This window comes from Mus pahari, chromosome X, assembly GCF_900095145.1.
Source record: "Mus pahari chromosome X, PAHARI_EIJ_v1.1, whole genome shotgun sequence".
Classification (NCBI taxonomy): Eukaryota; Metazoa; Chordata; class Mammalia; order Rodentia; family Muridae; genus Mus; species Mus pahari.
The window spans coordinates 56,497,770-56,514,474 of NC_034613.1; the positions used below are offsets into that span (position 1 = coordinate 56,497,770).

The 16,705-nt window shown below is 36.9% G+C and overlaps 1 protein-coding gene across 1 annotated transcript in view; it reads right to left on the reverse strand.

Moving 5' to 3' along the window:
* LOC110314331 (lamina-associated polypeptide 2, isoforms beta/delta/epsilon/gamma-like) overlaps positions 1-16,705 on the reverse strand; it is a 113,515-nt gene that overhangs the window by 57,587 nt on the left and 39,223 nt on the right. Inside the window, exon 4 of the mRNA XM_021188749.1 lies at positions 15,912-16,050. Within this exon, the coding sequence (XP_021044408.1) occupies positions 15,912-16,050 (139 nt within the window). The remainder of the gene's footprint in view (positions 1-15,911; positions 16,051-16,705) is intronic.

Consider the following 16,705-nt stretch of genomic DNA (forward strand, 5'->3'; position numbering starts at 1 on the left):
AGACTCAAGTGTTTGAACAAGTCTATGGGGGCCAGGGAGTGGAATGTGATGGTTTGTATATACTTGGGCCAGGGAGTGGCACCATTTAGAGGTATGGCCTTGGAATAGATGTGATCTGGTTGGAGTAGGTGTGTCACTGTGGGTGTGGGCTTAAGATCCTCACCATAGTTGCCTGGAAGTCAGTCTTCCACTAGCAGCCTTTGGATGAAGATGTAGAACTCTCAGCTCTGCCTGTGCCATGCCTGCCTGGATACTGCCATGCTCCCACCTTGATGATAATGGACTGAACCTCTGACCCTGTAACCCGTGAACCTGTAAGCCAGCCCCAATCAAATGCTGTTTCTTATAAGACTTGCCTTGGTCATGGTGTCTGTTCACAGAAGTAAAACCCTAACTAAGACAGCATGATATTTTATAGTTCATTTATGTTGTTCTGATGTTATTAGATATCAGAACAACTTTTGGGTTCTGTTTTCTCCTACCATGTGGGTCCTGTATATCTAATTCAGGCAATTAGCACTGGGGGCAAGTGCTTTTGCCAATGGAAAAAATTTCTGTACTGGCTGGATTTGTGTGTCAACTTGACACAGGCTGGAGTTATCACAAAAAAAGGAGCTTCCCTTGAGGAAATGCCTCCATGAGATCCAGCTGTGGGGCATTTTATCAATTAGTAATCAAGGGAGGAGGGCCCATTTTGGGTGGTACCATCGATGGGCTGGTGGTCTTGAATTCTATAAGAAAGCAAGCTGAGCATGCCCGGGGAAGCAAGCCTGTAAGAAAAATCCCTCCATGGCCTCTGCATCAGCTCCTGCTTCCTGACCTTCTTAAGTACCAGTCCTGACTTCCTTTGGTGATCAACAGCAATGTGGAAAGTGTAAGCTGAACAAACCCTTTCCTCTCCAACTTGCCTCTTGGTCATGATGGTTGTGCAGGAATAGAAACTCTGACTAAGACAATTTCCATCCTAGAATTTATTCCTTTTTAAGAATAAATAATAATCCAGTGTTTATGCAAGTCACATTCTGGTTGTTTATTTATGCTGATGAACAAATGATATTTTACAAAGATTTTGGCTCATATGAATAGTAATACTATAAACACTGGTGCTCATATATCTGTTAAGTCCTTCACTTTCCTAAAGTCCATTCCTTTATGTATGTATTTAGCAGTGGAATTACTTGAACATATTGTAATTTTATTTTTAGGTTTGCAAGGAACTGTCATACTGTTTTTATAATCCCAATAACAATGCACAGTCTTCTAATTTTTCCACACCCTTCCTGGCTATTAGTTTTATTTTTGATAACAGCTATGGTAATGAGTATCAAGTTATATTTCATTGTAGCTTTGATTTACATTTCCACAATGGTTATTAATATTGAGTGACTTTTTATGGGCTCTTAACCATTTATGTAAGTTCCTTTGATGAATATCTATTGGTAAGTTCCTTAACAATTAAAAGAGTATAAAAGGCTTTTAAATTTTTATTCTACAATTTAAGAAGCATTAACTACATAGATAGATCTATTAATCACTGTGAGGGATAAAAATTAAGACAGTTATGTCCCTTAATTAGGTGAAATGCTAGAACATCCAGGGAAAAACACAAAGATGAGTAGATGAAGTTTTCAAAAATGTATTCACACAAGAAAGTAGAAAAGCATATGTCTCTTTCAAGTGTTTTGAGAGGTAATCAGCACCTATAAAATCAATATCCCTGGAGATAGAATTTTAGAAGATGAATTGAATTTCAACAGGAACCAGCAGGAGTGAGAGAACATTCAGTCTGAATATATAGCAAGATGAAAACAAAAATAGGCTGGAGGAAAGTTTTGTGCACCTGCACCTAGTTCAGTTTGTCTACAAAGGTTGTACAAGGATTCGTGTTAGACATCCTTGAATATCAGAGTAACAAATTGCTAATTAATAAGCAGTACAAGTTTGTGGTAATTTTTGAGAGAGAATAAAATCTGAAAAAAACTAGACCTCAAATTTTCTCCATTTCCGTGCTTTTGTTGAGTTGTAGGTCACTTAGAGATAGGCTCTAGTACTCTGCACACTTCAAGCATCGAACAAATGGATTGATAGAACAAAACCTTTACACTGTTCTCCTTTCTGATGTGTTGTTTATCTGCACATGAAGCCTATCAGTGAATTTCTAGCAGTGTGACTCTCTGTATAATTATTTTGTCAGAGCTTGCAATGCGTTTCTAAACTAATGAATTGGTTACCTGAGCATGTCTTTTATTCCACTGGATTTTATAGGAGCTACAGCTGTTTTGTAAGAGTGTGTCTTTGCTGGAACAATTAAGGAAAATGGTGCTATTACAAACAGAACACAGGAGTCCAAAATAGGCCTCAATCATTTTCTGGCTGCAGATATAAAACTGTATTTAGTTCCAGCCTACATTCTGTTCAGTTCTGTGATGTTAAATATGAATAGCCTTCTTTCTTTCTTTCTTTCTTTTTTTTTTGAAAATTGAAATAATTCCCATTGAAATCAACATAGGCAAGCAGCATAATTACCAAATTGAGTGACATAGTTTTCTTCCCCCACAGAAGAAGATTGTTTGTGGTTTCTGAGAGCTGTAGAAATTAAGGCACTGTTGAGCTTTTTCAGTGGTTGAAATGGCCTTAGCTTCTGTTTATTTAAAAATAAACCACAGGACAATTTATATGTGCCTGCAACACTTTAATACAGCTTAGAATCAGTCTAAAAGGTCAATATTGCTGTTACAGAAAAACACTATTTTCAAAAAATACCAAGAAAAAAGAGATTCAGAAGTTACAAATAATTGGTGTGCCTAGTTGGAGGTGCAGATCATTACATGTATTAAGTGTTTACAATTTTCAAGTCACATTTTATGTGTTATTTCTTTCATTAGACCTATAGTGTAGGATTTATGTTCCTAAATTTACAAATGGGTCCACAGTTATGTAGATTTGAACAGTTTTTAGAGTTTTCTAATGGGTGATTCCAGAAGCTATGATTTAGCATGATAAATATTTTCTCACTCTTGTCCTAGTCTAATTGGATCAACAGTGTAATTCTCATCATTGTCACTGAAGTGTAGGGCATGAGGGAGTTATTCTGAAAAAGTGTTCTTGACAATTTCTGGAACCTTTGGTTTGTCAATATTTTTCTTCTACCTCCTCCCCTCCCCCTCCCCCTCCCCCTCCCCTCCCTCCTCCTCCTGTCCCCTCCTCCTCCTCCTCCTCCTCCTCCTCCTCCTCCTTCTTCTTCTTCTTCTTCTTCTTCTTCTTCTTCTTCTTCGATGATGAGAAAGAAAAATCATGGAGAATACTTTAGAAGTAAGAAGAACTTAACTAGTTCAGTGCAAATTCCACTAGCTAAAAATGGAGACACAAGGACCTACCTACTCAATTGCAAATGGACAAGGGCAAATGACATAATAATACTTTAAGGGGGAAAGACTAAAAGCAGACACTGGCTAGCAATAGTTGTTTGCCATTTCAAATTTCATGTTGCTCTGCTTTCCCAATATACATCACCATATACACCTTTTACATAATTTGATAGTAATACCGAAGTCCACACAAGGCAAGTTTCAAGTGTTTCCTATAAATCCAAGCTTGTCTTTACATGACTCTGTATATTATAAAGTAACGTGATAAAGTATACCTCCAAGTCAAACAGCACATGAACTATAGTGTTACGATCTAGCAATCCAGTCTCTTCTTATATGTATAAAAAATAAGCATATATTCTGGAAACACACATAACTTTCTTGGGGAGATACTATGTCAATGATGGAAGTGTCTCAGCTCACACCATAATATGAGTTTTATTTTCTTCTCCTTTACTCAGAAACAATTATTAAAACACATGAAATTTATTATTTATTGTATTTGAAGACAGTTTCGGTATCTAACTCAACCCCTCATCTAATGTATAGCATACTGCTATTTGTATGTGTTGTTCTTTGCTACAATATATACTTAAAGTATTATAGAGCCTTCTTGTGAATGGCAAGTAGGTATTCACCTGCCAGTGAGGTCCATTATAGTGAGTGTTGGTCTGATTATATTTGGGCTTTTGTGTGTGTAAGGCACAAAATAAGGTAGAATGGCTAAAGCAATAGTGAAAACTAGAGTTTGTTGAGTACTATATGTGTGCCTAGCACTGTAGTAGCACATTACAGGTATCATTATTATCCAATTTTCATAAATTAACAATAAAGCAGTATTCATATCATCCCAATTTTACAGAAATGGAAGGTAAATTAAAGCCTTTTGAAAACACTCCCCCACTAAGGAATAACAAGCTGGAATTTGATCAGTTGTGCTTTTCTCCAGTGATCATTATTCCAAAGGGAAATTTCCTGGATGAGTGGTTATATGGACTATAGAGTAAATATCTAGCAATCCAATCTCTTCATATATATATATGCATGGATATTAATATAGTTAGGGATTATGTTGGCTTAGTAAAGTAAAAGTTTTAGGTACTCCTCTATGGCTCATGGTGCCTCAACACGGAACTTAGAATTACAGGGAACTAATGAATCCTGAAGGTACAAGAAATCATTTTCCCCAAGGATGAGGATAGCAATAGGCTATCTAATACCAAATGGCTATCCCTGAAAATGTTTATATATAAATAACATTGCATATATGGAGCATGTGTGTGTGTGTGTGTGTGTGTATGTGTTGTGTATAACAACATTTAAAGAAAAAGAGGCCAGGGAATTGAATGAGACAAAAAGTATATAGGAGATGTTGGAGGTAGAAAATAGAAGGAGGTGAATGTTGTAATTATATTAAATTATATTATAATCTCTATATTTATCTATCTATCTATCTGGAAAAGATTCAGAACAGGCTTGAGTTTCTGCACACTGTTAATATATTTACTTTTTATTTGAATATGGTTACTGACTTATGAGCAGTTCTGGATAGAATTAAAGCATAACACTTCTATTATAACAACAAAGATGAAGAAGCTATGAGCATGGCATCCCTGCTTATGAATGATTCATTTAAAGAACAGAGGAGATTGTGTTCTTTATGATATAATTCCAAATGTTAAGTGCCAAGCCTTTTGGCTCATTTCAAAGCTGACAGTACCTATGATCCTTTTCACCATGACCTACAAACTAGACACACTGAGAACACCATCACCATTTTTACCAAGACACAGTATATGTTCAATGTTGTTCCCATCAGTGACCTTCCAGATAAAACAACTATCTGCAAGGCTCACTTCTTTTTTATGGCTGACATACAAGAATGGCAGAGGCCAGCAAATGGCAAACACTTCACAGGCTTCTCTGCTTACTCTATCAAAATAAAAATATCCTTTCTTTGCTTTGCACAAATGCACACCCTTGAGATCATATATTGGCAGTCACTTGTTCGCTGCTCAGTTCCATGCTCAGGGGAAGGTATATAGAGTCTTGTTATTACCTGTAGGCATTTTTATTTCCCAAGGAACATTTTGCAATGACTGAAGGCATGCTTGTACCCCAAACTCTTAGAATAATGATTGGAGTAATAACTGTGTTGGCTGAATAAATAAATAGATACACAAAGATAAAAGAGGTTAAATATGTATATGATCCTTTGAGTTAATAATATGCCAAAAAGTTTATACTGTTCTGTGCCGACAGAGAAATTAAAGACAAAGAAAAGGTAGAGCCAAACTCCGGGTGTACAAGAAATAACAACTATACACATGAGGACTACTCAAGAAAAATGGATGAATTTTTCAAATTATATTTTATCTTATAAATACTTATTATTCAATATTTATCTGTTGTGAATTTGAAAACAATAATTAATAGGATCAAAATGACAATTAATTTATTAAATTAGCCAACATATGTAATTAGTCATATGAAAATTCTTTGTCTTTTTGTAATAACATTCTTAATTGTTTAACTTTTAAAAATTTAATTTAGATAAAATTACATCATTTCTTTCCTTTCTCTCCCTTCCCCTCCTAAGACCCCCCACTTCCAACTACAAATGCCTCTACCACTGTCAATTTGACACCTTCTTCTATGCCCCCTCCGCCCCACACATTTTGGAGCCATAGTTGGTAGTTTATATCATCACAATGTCCAGTCCTCATTTGTAGTTTGTACTATCACTTGGTCCAGCATCCCATGAGTGTATTTGTAGAAGTGATCATTTGCAGGGATATTAGTGGGGGAATCCAGCAATATTGCTTCTCAGTCCCCTGCAAATAAATGGGGCTCTTTAGAAACTATCAAGATCTAAATTCATAAGGTCTGTCTTTGTTTCAACATCTAAGAATTAATTAATTTACTATATTATTCTTTGCATATCAATTTCCTCACTGGTTTCCCAAGAGAAGTCACTGTTGATAAAATGATAGATCTAAGGTGAACCAGTATCTCATTTAGTAGTCTCACATAAAAATCATGTGGTCTGACCTAAGGGATCTATTCTTCAGTACCAAGTTTCATCACCCTTACTGCATTCTCCTCAAACTATAATGGATAACATTGCCTACTATGCTAGATTTCATGGTTGCTTTATTCTGAAGATTTGAACCAGGTTAAAATTGTCTGTCTACCTAATTCGGGAACAAAAATTGAAATTAAATGACCAAATAAATAAAATAACCCCCCTTTCCTTAAAGCTATTATACACATATACATGTTTTACTTACATACCCAATTTCTAGGAATCCTTTTCTTTTTGTTCTGATGGCAAAATTATTATACTTGACTTTTTTCCCATTAGTAACACTATATTCTATCCGTAGATTCTTATTGGAGGTATAAGTTAAAACAGACATTGCACCCTAAATACAACAGCATATAGCCTCATGCACATGACATATTGGGAAAAATACCTGAAAACATCCTCAAAACTCATGTAAAATAATGTAAGGGGAAGAATTATTCATTGTCATTTTTCAGAAAAAGCATTAATAAAATTCAAGAATGTGATAAATCAGAAGATAGATAAGGTGCAAAGTGGAGAACTGAGGGGTAAAGTCCCATCCCCTTTTGTTAAAATTTGATGTTAATATTAGGGTATAATTTAAATAATTTGTTTGGGTACAGAATAAAAATTTTAAAATACATGATAAAGTAATAAAATATGGCATTTAAAATGTAGATGAATCAATAATGGTGAATTTCTTAAGCATAGTTTGTTTTAGGGGTTTGACAAAATTAGAGGAATCATTTCTTTAGAAAAATCCAGCAATTTAACTCTGATTCTTATGAATACTGCCTACTGGACATTAATTTAGTGATATTGTTTCTGGAAGCCAAAAGGACATAGTCAGGATTCTTTATCCAATACATTAGATTTTATTTATAGAAGAGAATAATAAACAAAATTGCCTGATAACTACTAGATGAAGATAGTGGTAGCATCTAGCTGACAGAAGATAAGCATATATTCAAAATCAATGCTGAATGATAAGAATGTATCTTTTCTAACAATTTATTGGATATTTTATTTATTTACATTTCAAATGTTATCCCCTTCCCCAGTTCCACCCTTCCTACAGAAGCCCTCTATCCCATCTGCCCTCACCCTGCTTCTATGAGGGTGCTCCCCCAGGCACACACCCATTCCCACCTCACCACCCTAGCCTTCCCCTACATTGGGGCATCAAGCCTTCACAGGACCAAGGGCCTCTCCTCCCATTGATCCCAAATATGGCCATCCTCTGCTACATATGCAGCTGGAGCCATGTGTACATTTGGTTGGTGTTTTAGTTCCTGGGGTCTCTGGGGAATCTCATTGATTGATATTGTTATTCTTCCTATGGGTTTCAAATCCCTTCAGCTCCTCCAGTCCTTGCCCTAACTCCTCAGTTGGAGGTCTCCATGCCCAGTCTGATGGTTGGCTACAAGCATCCGTATTTGTATTGGTAAGCTCTGGCAGAGTCTCTCAGGGGACAGCTGTACCAGTTTCCTGTCAGCAAGAACTTCTTGGCCTCAGCGATAGTGTCTAGGTTTGGTGTCTGCATATGGGATGGATTTCTAGGTGGGGCAGTTTCTGTATGACCTTTCCTTCAGTCTTTGCTCCACTCTATGTCCCCATATTTACTTTAGACAGGAGGAATTCTGGGTTAAAATTCTGGAGATGAGTGGGTGGCCCTATCCCTCAACTCTGGGCCTTGCTTAACTTTTGGATATGAAAACTACAGATTCTCCCTCCCTTTGTTGGGTATTTCAGCTAATGTTGTGCTAGTTGGGTCCTGGGAGCCTCTTGCTTTCCTGGCATCTGGGATTTCCTGGTAGCTACACCCAGTTTCCCATCTCCCATTGATACACATCTCTGTTCAATTTGCTGACCCTCTGTATATCACCATTTTCTCCCCTAATACCAGATCCTGCCCCCCCAAGACATTAAATACACAAAAAGCCAAAAATGTCCATTTACTTCTGATCAAAACTCTCTAATTTTTGTATTGAAAGCAAATAAGCTTTGTCTGACTTTGCTCTTTACTTGGTATCCACCATTATTATACAAATGACAACACTGGAGTAGATAATGTCTAAATGTCTTTTAACTTAAAAAACTGAATTGCAGACCTATTTATAATAGTCAGAAGCTGGAAAGAACCCAGATGTCCCTCAACAGAGGAATGGATACAGAAAATGTGGTACATTTACAGAATGGAGTACTACTCAGCTATTAAAAACAATGAATTTATGAAATTCTTGGGCAAATGGATAGATCTGGAGGATATCATCCTGAGTGAGGTAACCCAATCACAAAAGAAGTCACTAGATATGCACTCACTGATAAGCGGATATTAGCCCAGAAATCTAGAATACTCAAGATACAGTTTCCAAAACTTAAGAAAATCAAGGCGGAAGACCAACTCATGGACACTTCATTCCTTTCTAAAATAGGGAACGAAACACCCATGGAAGGTGTTACAGAGACAAAGTTTGGAGCTAAGACAAAAGGAAGGACCATCCAGAGACTGCCCCACCCAGGGGTCCATCCCATAATCAGCCACCAAACATAGACACTAGTGCATATGCCAGCAAGATTTTGCTGAAAAGACCCTGATTTAGCTGTCTCCTGTGAGGCTATGCCAGTGCCTGTCAAATAAATAAGTGGATGTTCACAGTCATCTATAAGATGGAACACAGGGCCCCCAATGTAGGAGCTAGAAAAATTACCCAAAGAGCTGAAAGTGTCTGCAACCTTATAGGTGGAACAACAATATGAACTAATCAGTACCCCCAGAGCTTGTGTCTCTAGCTGCATATATAGCAAAAGATGGCCTAGTCAGCCATTGTTGGGAAGAGAGGCCCCTTGATCTTGCAAACTTTATATGCCCCATACAAGGGAATGCCAGAGCCAAGAAGTGGGAGTGAATGGGCGGGGGAACAGGGTGGGTGGAGGGTATAGGGGACATTCGGGTTAGCATTTGAAATGTAAATGAAGAAAATATCTAATAAAATAATTTTAAAAAGAAATGTAAATAAAAAATCTAATAAAAAAATTTAAAAAAGAAATGTAAATGAAGTAAATACCTAATAAAAATTGAAAAAAAAAAAAGAAAAGAAAAAAAGCTGAGTTGATTGAATTAAAAAATAATAATACAGCAAAGTGAAGTGCGATATTAACTCTGAGAAGGAAATAAAGGTCAGATAAATGAAAAGTCCTGCATTCGGGTCCAGAAAGCAAAATATACAGAAAAAAACTGGACAATATCAATTACTATAATATCACGAGGAGATACTATATTTTTTATCCACTTAAAACATTAATCAGACGCCATCTAGGCATCCCTTCAAACTATCAATTTAAAAGTACAGCTGAAGCTCTAGAAAAAAAGGAGAAGCAAACACACCAAAGAGGAGTAGAAGGCAGGAAATAATCAAAATTAGGGCTGAAATCAGTTAGAAACAAGCAGACAAACAACAACAACAACAACAAAAACAATGCAAAGAATAAACAAAATCAAGAGCCAGTTCTTTGAGAAAATCAACAAGCTAAACAACCCCTTAGCCAAAGGAACCAAGAGGCAGAGACACAGTATACAAATAAACAAAATCAGGAATGAAAAGGGAGACCTAACAACTGACAACTAGGAACTTCAAAGAATCATTAGTTTTTACATTAAAAACCTGTGTTCTACAAAAGTGAAAATTTTTAATGAAATGGGTGATTGTCTTGAAAGATACCACTTACCAAAGTTAAATCAAGATCAGATAAAACATTTAAATACCCCTATAACCTCTAAATAAATAGAAGCATTCATTAAAGGTCTCCCAACTAAAATAAATAAATAAATAAAGCAAAGCAAGCCCAGAGCCATATGGTTTCAGTGCAGAATTCTAACAAACTTTCAAAGAAGAGCTAACTCCAATACTACTCAAACTATTCCACAAAATAGAAACAGAAGAAACACTGCCAAACTCATTTTATGAAGCAACAGTCACCCCGATACTTAAACCACACAAAAATTCAACAAAAAAGAGAACTTCCAACAGATTTATCTTATGAACTTTGATGCAAAATATTCAATAAAATACTTGCAAACCAAATCCAAGATCATATCAAAGAGATCATCCATCAAGATAAAGTAGGCTTCATCTTCATCCCAGGAATACAGGGATGGTTCAATATATATATATATATATATATATATATATATATATATATATATATAATCTATAAATGTAATGTACCATATAAACAAACTGAAAATAATCACAGTTATCTCATTATTAGATGCTGAAAAAGTCCAACACTCTCCCATGTTAGAGGCATTAGAAAAATCAGGCATACAAGACATATATCCAAATATATTCAAAGCAATATGTACCAAGCCAATAGCCAATATCAAACTGAATGGAGAGAAACAAAGCATTTCCACTATAATCATGGACAAGACAAAGCTGTCCACTATAGTCAATATAGTACTTGAAATTCTAGTCAGAGCATTAAGACAACTAAAGGAGATCAAGGGGATAAAAATTGGAAAAGAATTCAAAGTATTACTATTTTCAAATTATATGATAGTGTACATAAGCAACCACAAATATTCTACCAAAGAACTCCTACAGCTGATAAGCAACTTCTGCAAAATGGCTGGATACAATATTAACTCAAAATAATGAGTTACCCTCCTTTATACAAATGATAAATGGGCCAAGGAAGAAATTAGAGAAACAGCCCCCTTTACAATAGTCACAAATAATATAAAATATCTTGATGTAACTCTAACCAAGCAAGCAAAAGATCTGCATGACAAAACCTTCAAGTCCAGGAAGATAGAAATTGAAGAAGATATCAGAAGTTGGAAAGATCTTCCATGCTCATGAATAGATAGGATTAACATAGTGAAAATGGTCATCTTACCAAAAGTAATCTACATATTCAATGAAATCCCCTTCAAAATTCCAACTTTTTTTTTTATAGACTTTGAAAGAGCAAATCTCAGTTTCATATGGAAAACTAAAAGACATTGAATGGCCAAAACACTGCTGAACTATAAAAGCACTTTGGGGGGAATCACTATCCCTTACCTCAAGCTGTACTTCAGAGCAATAGTAACAAAAACTGCATGGTATTTGTACAGAAACAGACATGGGATATCAATGGGATAGATTGAATCAAAGACTCAGAATTAAACTCACATACCTATGGACACTTGATTATTTTACAAAGAAACCAAAAGTATACAATGGAAAAATGAATGCATCTTCAACAAATGGTTCTGGACTATAGATAGAAGAATGAAAATAGATCCATGCTTATCACCCTTACAAAACTCAAGTCCAAGTGGATCAAGGTCCTCAGCATAAAACAGGATACACGAAATCTCATAGAATAGAAAGCGGGAAATACCCTTGAATTCATTGATACAAGTTCCTGAACAGAACACCAATGACTCAGGCTCTAAGATGACTGATAAACGGGACACCATGAAATCTGCAAGGCAAAGGGCACTTTCAATAGGACAACTCAGCAGTCCACAGATTGGGAAAGGATTTTCAGCAACCCTGTGTCTGACAGAGGACAAATATCTAAAATTTATAAAGAACTCAAGAAGTTAGACACAAACAACCCAAATAACACAATTAAAAATGGGGTACAGAACTAGAGAATTCTCAACAGAGGAATATCGAATGGGCGAGAAACACTTAAAGAATAGTTCAAAATCCTTTGTTACCAGGGACATGCAAATCAAAACAACTATGAAGTTCCATCTTACAACCATCAGAATGGCTAAGATTAAAAAATTAAGTAGAACATGCTGGGAAGGATATGGAGCAAGGGGAAACACTCCTCCATTGCTAGTGGGAGTACAAACTTGGACAATCAATTTGCCATTTTCTCAGAAAACTGGAAAAAATTCTACCTCAAGACCCAGCTATACCACTCCTGGGCATATACCCCAAAATAGCACTAACATCTCACAAAGATAATTGCTCAACTATGTTCATAGCAGCTTTATTTGTAGTAGCCAGAAACTGGAAACAAACTAGATGTTCCTTACCCGAAGAATGGATAAAGAAAATGTGGTACATCTACACAAATACTATTCAGCTATTAAAAACCAAGACATCATGAATTTTTCAGGCAAATAGATGGAATTTGAGAGTATCACCCTGAGTGAGGTAACCTGGTTCCAAAAGAACTTGCACGGTGTATACTCACTTATAAGCAGATATTAGCCATTAAATAGAGGTACCATGTTACATTCCACAGATGCAAAGTAGCTAAACAAGAAGGAAGGCCCAAGGGAGGAAGCTTGCATGTCACTCAGAAGAGGGAATAGTCACAACAGGCAGATGGATGGAGGGAACTAGGATGGTTGAGGGATTGTGAGGGGAATGGGGCATTCAGGATCAGGTGTAGGGAAGGACAGGAGAGATGACTAGATGGCCATGAAAATGAATGGAAATCTGCAACTGATCCATGTGAGGAGGTAGGGGGGCATCTCCAGGATGAGACAGAGACCTGGGATAAGGGAAGCACCCAAGAATCTGTTGGGGATAACTTTAGCTGTGACTCACTACACTGGGGATATGTAACCCAAAGAGGTCCCCTTCTGGAGCCAGACAGGAACCCCACTAGCATGATAGAGACACCAACCCACCCACAAAACTTTCAACTCCCATTTTTTCCTGCCTCCTAGTAATGTAATCACTGCGGAGGGAACAGATGCTAAGGGAATAGCCACTCAATAACAGACCCAACTTGAGACCCATCTCATGGGCAAGCACCAATCCCTAACACTATTAATAATACTTGTTATGCTTGGAGATAGGAACATGTTGTCCTCTGAGAGGCTCCGCCCAGCAACTGACTCAGATGCAGACACCCACAGATAAACAGTGGATGGAACTTGGGGACTCTTAGGGAATAGTAGGAAGGATTGGGACCCGAAGAGGATAGGAACTTCAAAGGAAGATGAAGAGTCAAGTAACCTGGACCCTTGGGGATTCTCACAGTCTGAATCACCAATCAAAGAACTTACATGGGCTGGACCTAGGTCTACCCACACTTACGGAGCAGATATTCAGCTTGAGTTTCATGTGGTTCCTGAACAATTGGAATATGCTCTACTAGTTGGGCTGCCTTATCTGGCCTCAATGTGAAAGGAAGCACGTAGCTTCACAGAGACTTGAAGTGCCAGGACTGATATCCAGGGACACCCCACCTGCTCAGAGAAGAAAAATGGGGATCTGGGGAGGATTGTGGGAGGTGGTGACTGGGAAGGGGCAGTGAGCAGGATGTGAAGTGAATGAGAGAGAGAGAGAGAGAGAGAGAGAGAGAGAGAGAGAGAGAGAGAGAGAGAAAGAAAAAAAGAAAAAGAAAAAGAAGAAGAAAAAGAAAAAGAAAAAGAAAAAGAAAAAGAAAAAGAAAAAGAAAAAGAAAAAGAAAAAGAAGAAAAAAAGGGGATCCTAATCAGACAGAATCCATCATAAAAAAAGGAAGAGACACTGTAGAGATCTGGTCTTTTTCTCTGTCTATGAGCACAGTGAGAAAAAAATCACATTGGGATTATGAGATTAGATTACCTGAAGGAAAGATAAGCCTCACTAGAAAACAGTATTCATATTATCTTAATCTTGAACTTTACCCTCCAGAAATGTTAAGAAAATAAATTTTGTTGATTAAAACCAATGACAAAACCACAAATCAAATACTTGTTCAGGTAAAGCCTTTTAGAGGTATACTACTCAGAGAGAGAGATGATGGCCTCAGTTCTGTACGCTCATATACTCATATTAAGTGAAGAATAGGTCATTGGGGCTGGAGAAATGGCTCTCCTGAGTTCAATTCCCAGCAACCACGTGGTGGCTCACAACCATCTGTAATGGGATCTGATGCCCTCTTCTGGTGTGTCTGAAGACAGTTACAGTATACTCATATGCATAAAATAAATAAATCCTAAAAAAGAAAAAAAAAGAATAAGCCTTTGGGGTGCTGAACAAACTTCCAGCTACCCCATAAAGAATAATGGAGCAATTGATAATGGTTGTTTGAAGAAAAGTGTGGGAGAACACAAACTTTGTCTTCAAATATTAGAATGCTGTTTCCCTACTCAGATGCCTTTCCTATCATTTTTCACTTTCTTCTCTTCCGGCATCTGATTAAGACCAGCCAGTGTCTGCTATCAGCTAGATTGCACTGGCAGAAGAGACACAAGTCATAGCACTAAGCTTGTTTTATTCCTCTATCTGAGCTTGGATTGACTTGTAGCAGCACTACTTTCCTTCTGATCATAGGCACTGTTAGGCTTCTTTCTCTTTGATCTTCATCTCTCTCCAGAATTTTCTCATCCTGTCCACAAGTTTTTAGCCCCAGGATCTTTTGAGTCCCTTTATGTCCACTTCTTTATAAATAGGTACTTCATTAAATGCTGTGAGTGTGCCATCTGTTGTTTGAGAGACTAGTATTAAACATGTGATTAAAATGTAGAAGATAGACTAAACTATGGGACAAGAGGAATTGCTAACACTAAAGTTATGAGCTTAACGTCAGCATTTTACTACTGGAGTTCCTTTCAAATAGGACTATTTAGATAAGAAACCAGTAGGAGAGAGAATTAGGGACAACATAGAGTGATGAAGGGCAAATCTCAGTAAAGTGTATATATCTGGAGAGCAATGTAATAAGGAAACCCTTAATTTCTTACATTTACTAAAGTTTATTTTTAATGGAATGGGACATATCAGATTGAAGGGAACCTTTATCACTGGAATGATGTGAAAGGAATACATTGTTTCCCCTCTGTGGAAGGAAGAATGTGCACAGATGGGAGTTAAGAATAGATAAAATGTCATTTAACATGATGTAAGAGACAATAAATCGTTTTGAAATGCTTTATTCCCAATTTCTGGAGTTTGCCACTGCAAAGTAAGCAGAACTCACAAATTGAGTAATGAGCAATGCCATGCAACTGGGCTCTCCTCTCCTTTCTGAACATCCTGCATGAGTAGCATACTAATAGGTACTCCAGGGGAAAGGTTAATAACACACAAGCTGCTGTCCATTCCTTTCCAAACACAATTAGAACATCAGATGCTTGCCTATTCTAGGGAATTCTTATGATTTCTTATAGCCCATTCCTCTCACTCTTCCTCACTCCCTTCCTTGTCCAATATTGACTCAACTATTCTTATATACATTTTCTGTTTTATAGATTTTGGAAGTGGCAAGACAATATTTAAAAAGAAAAATAATATACCCCATACAATCTTATAAGAGAGAAAGGCAGGCAGATGCTGATAAAATATTTTGCTCTTATTTACCTGAACCATTTTCTCCATTTTAGAATCTCTTCTTTTGTAGGCCAATGCATTCTACTTTCTTCAAGACACTCCTTTAGCCTTTGCTAATCCATTCTTCAGCTTTCCCCCATGGTTATCAGATTCTGGAACACCATTCCTAAAGCTGTTTTTTTTTTTTTTTTTCTGTACCTGATTTTCACTACCTTTCAATTCTCTTGAATTGCTTTCATAATGTTGAGGATGACACTTATCGGACAATGGAAATTCATACATATTGTTATCTGCTTCCAACTGAAAAAACTGATGAAAGGCTTGTGTCTTAGTTTTCCTTTGAGAAAAACGAAGTTATAAAAGGAATCATGAAAATTCATCAATGCATCATCCTAATAAAGGTCACTGTACACTGAGCAATTAAATAAAGTTTAAAATAAAATAAAAATATATTATATTGTACACAGATACTTAAAAAGAATGCATTCATCCTGAATCTTTCAAACATCACTAATTACACCAGAATTCCCTTTTATTTGAACATTTTAAGGAATGATAATCAAATTACAAATCAACTACACTACCAATGTTTACTTAGTTATGAGAAACAAACCTATAGTTAGGGTTTCATTGCTGTGAAGAGACACCATAGCCAAGGTAACTGTTGTAAGGGAAAACTTTTAACTGTGGCTGGCTTACATTTTCAGAGGTTTAGTCCATTATCATCATGGCAGGAATCATGGTAGGTTCTAGACAGACAGGGTGCTGGAGAAGGAGCTGAGAGTTCTACATTTTGATCCAAAGGCAACTGGAAGGAGAGTGGTGTCCTCAGGCAACTAGGAAGAATCTCTTTTCCACAATGGGTAGAGCCTGAGCATAGGAGGAGCCCTCCAAAGCCCATCCCACAGTGACACACTTCCTCCGACAAGGCCACACCTCCTAACCATACCACTTCCTATAGGCCAAGCATATTCAAACCATCACAACCATCA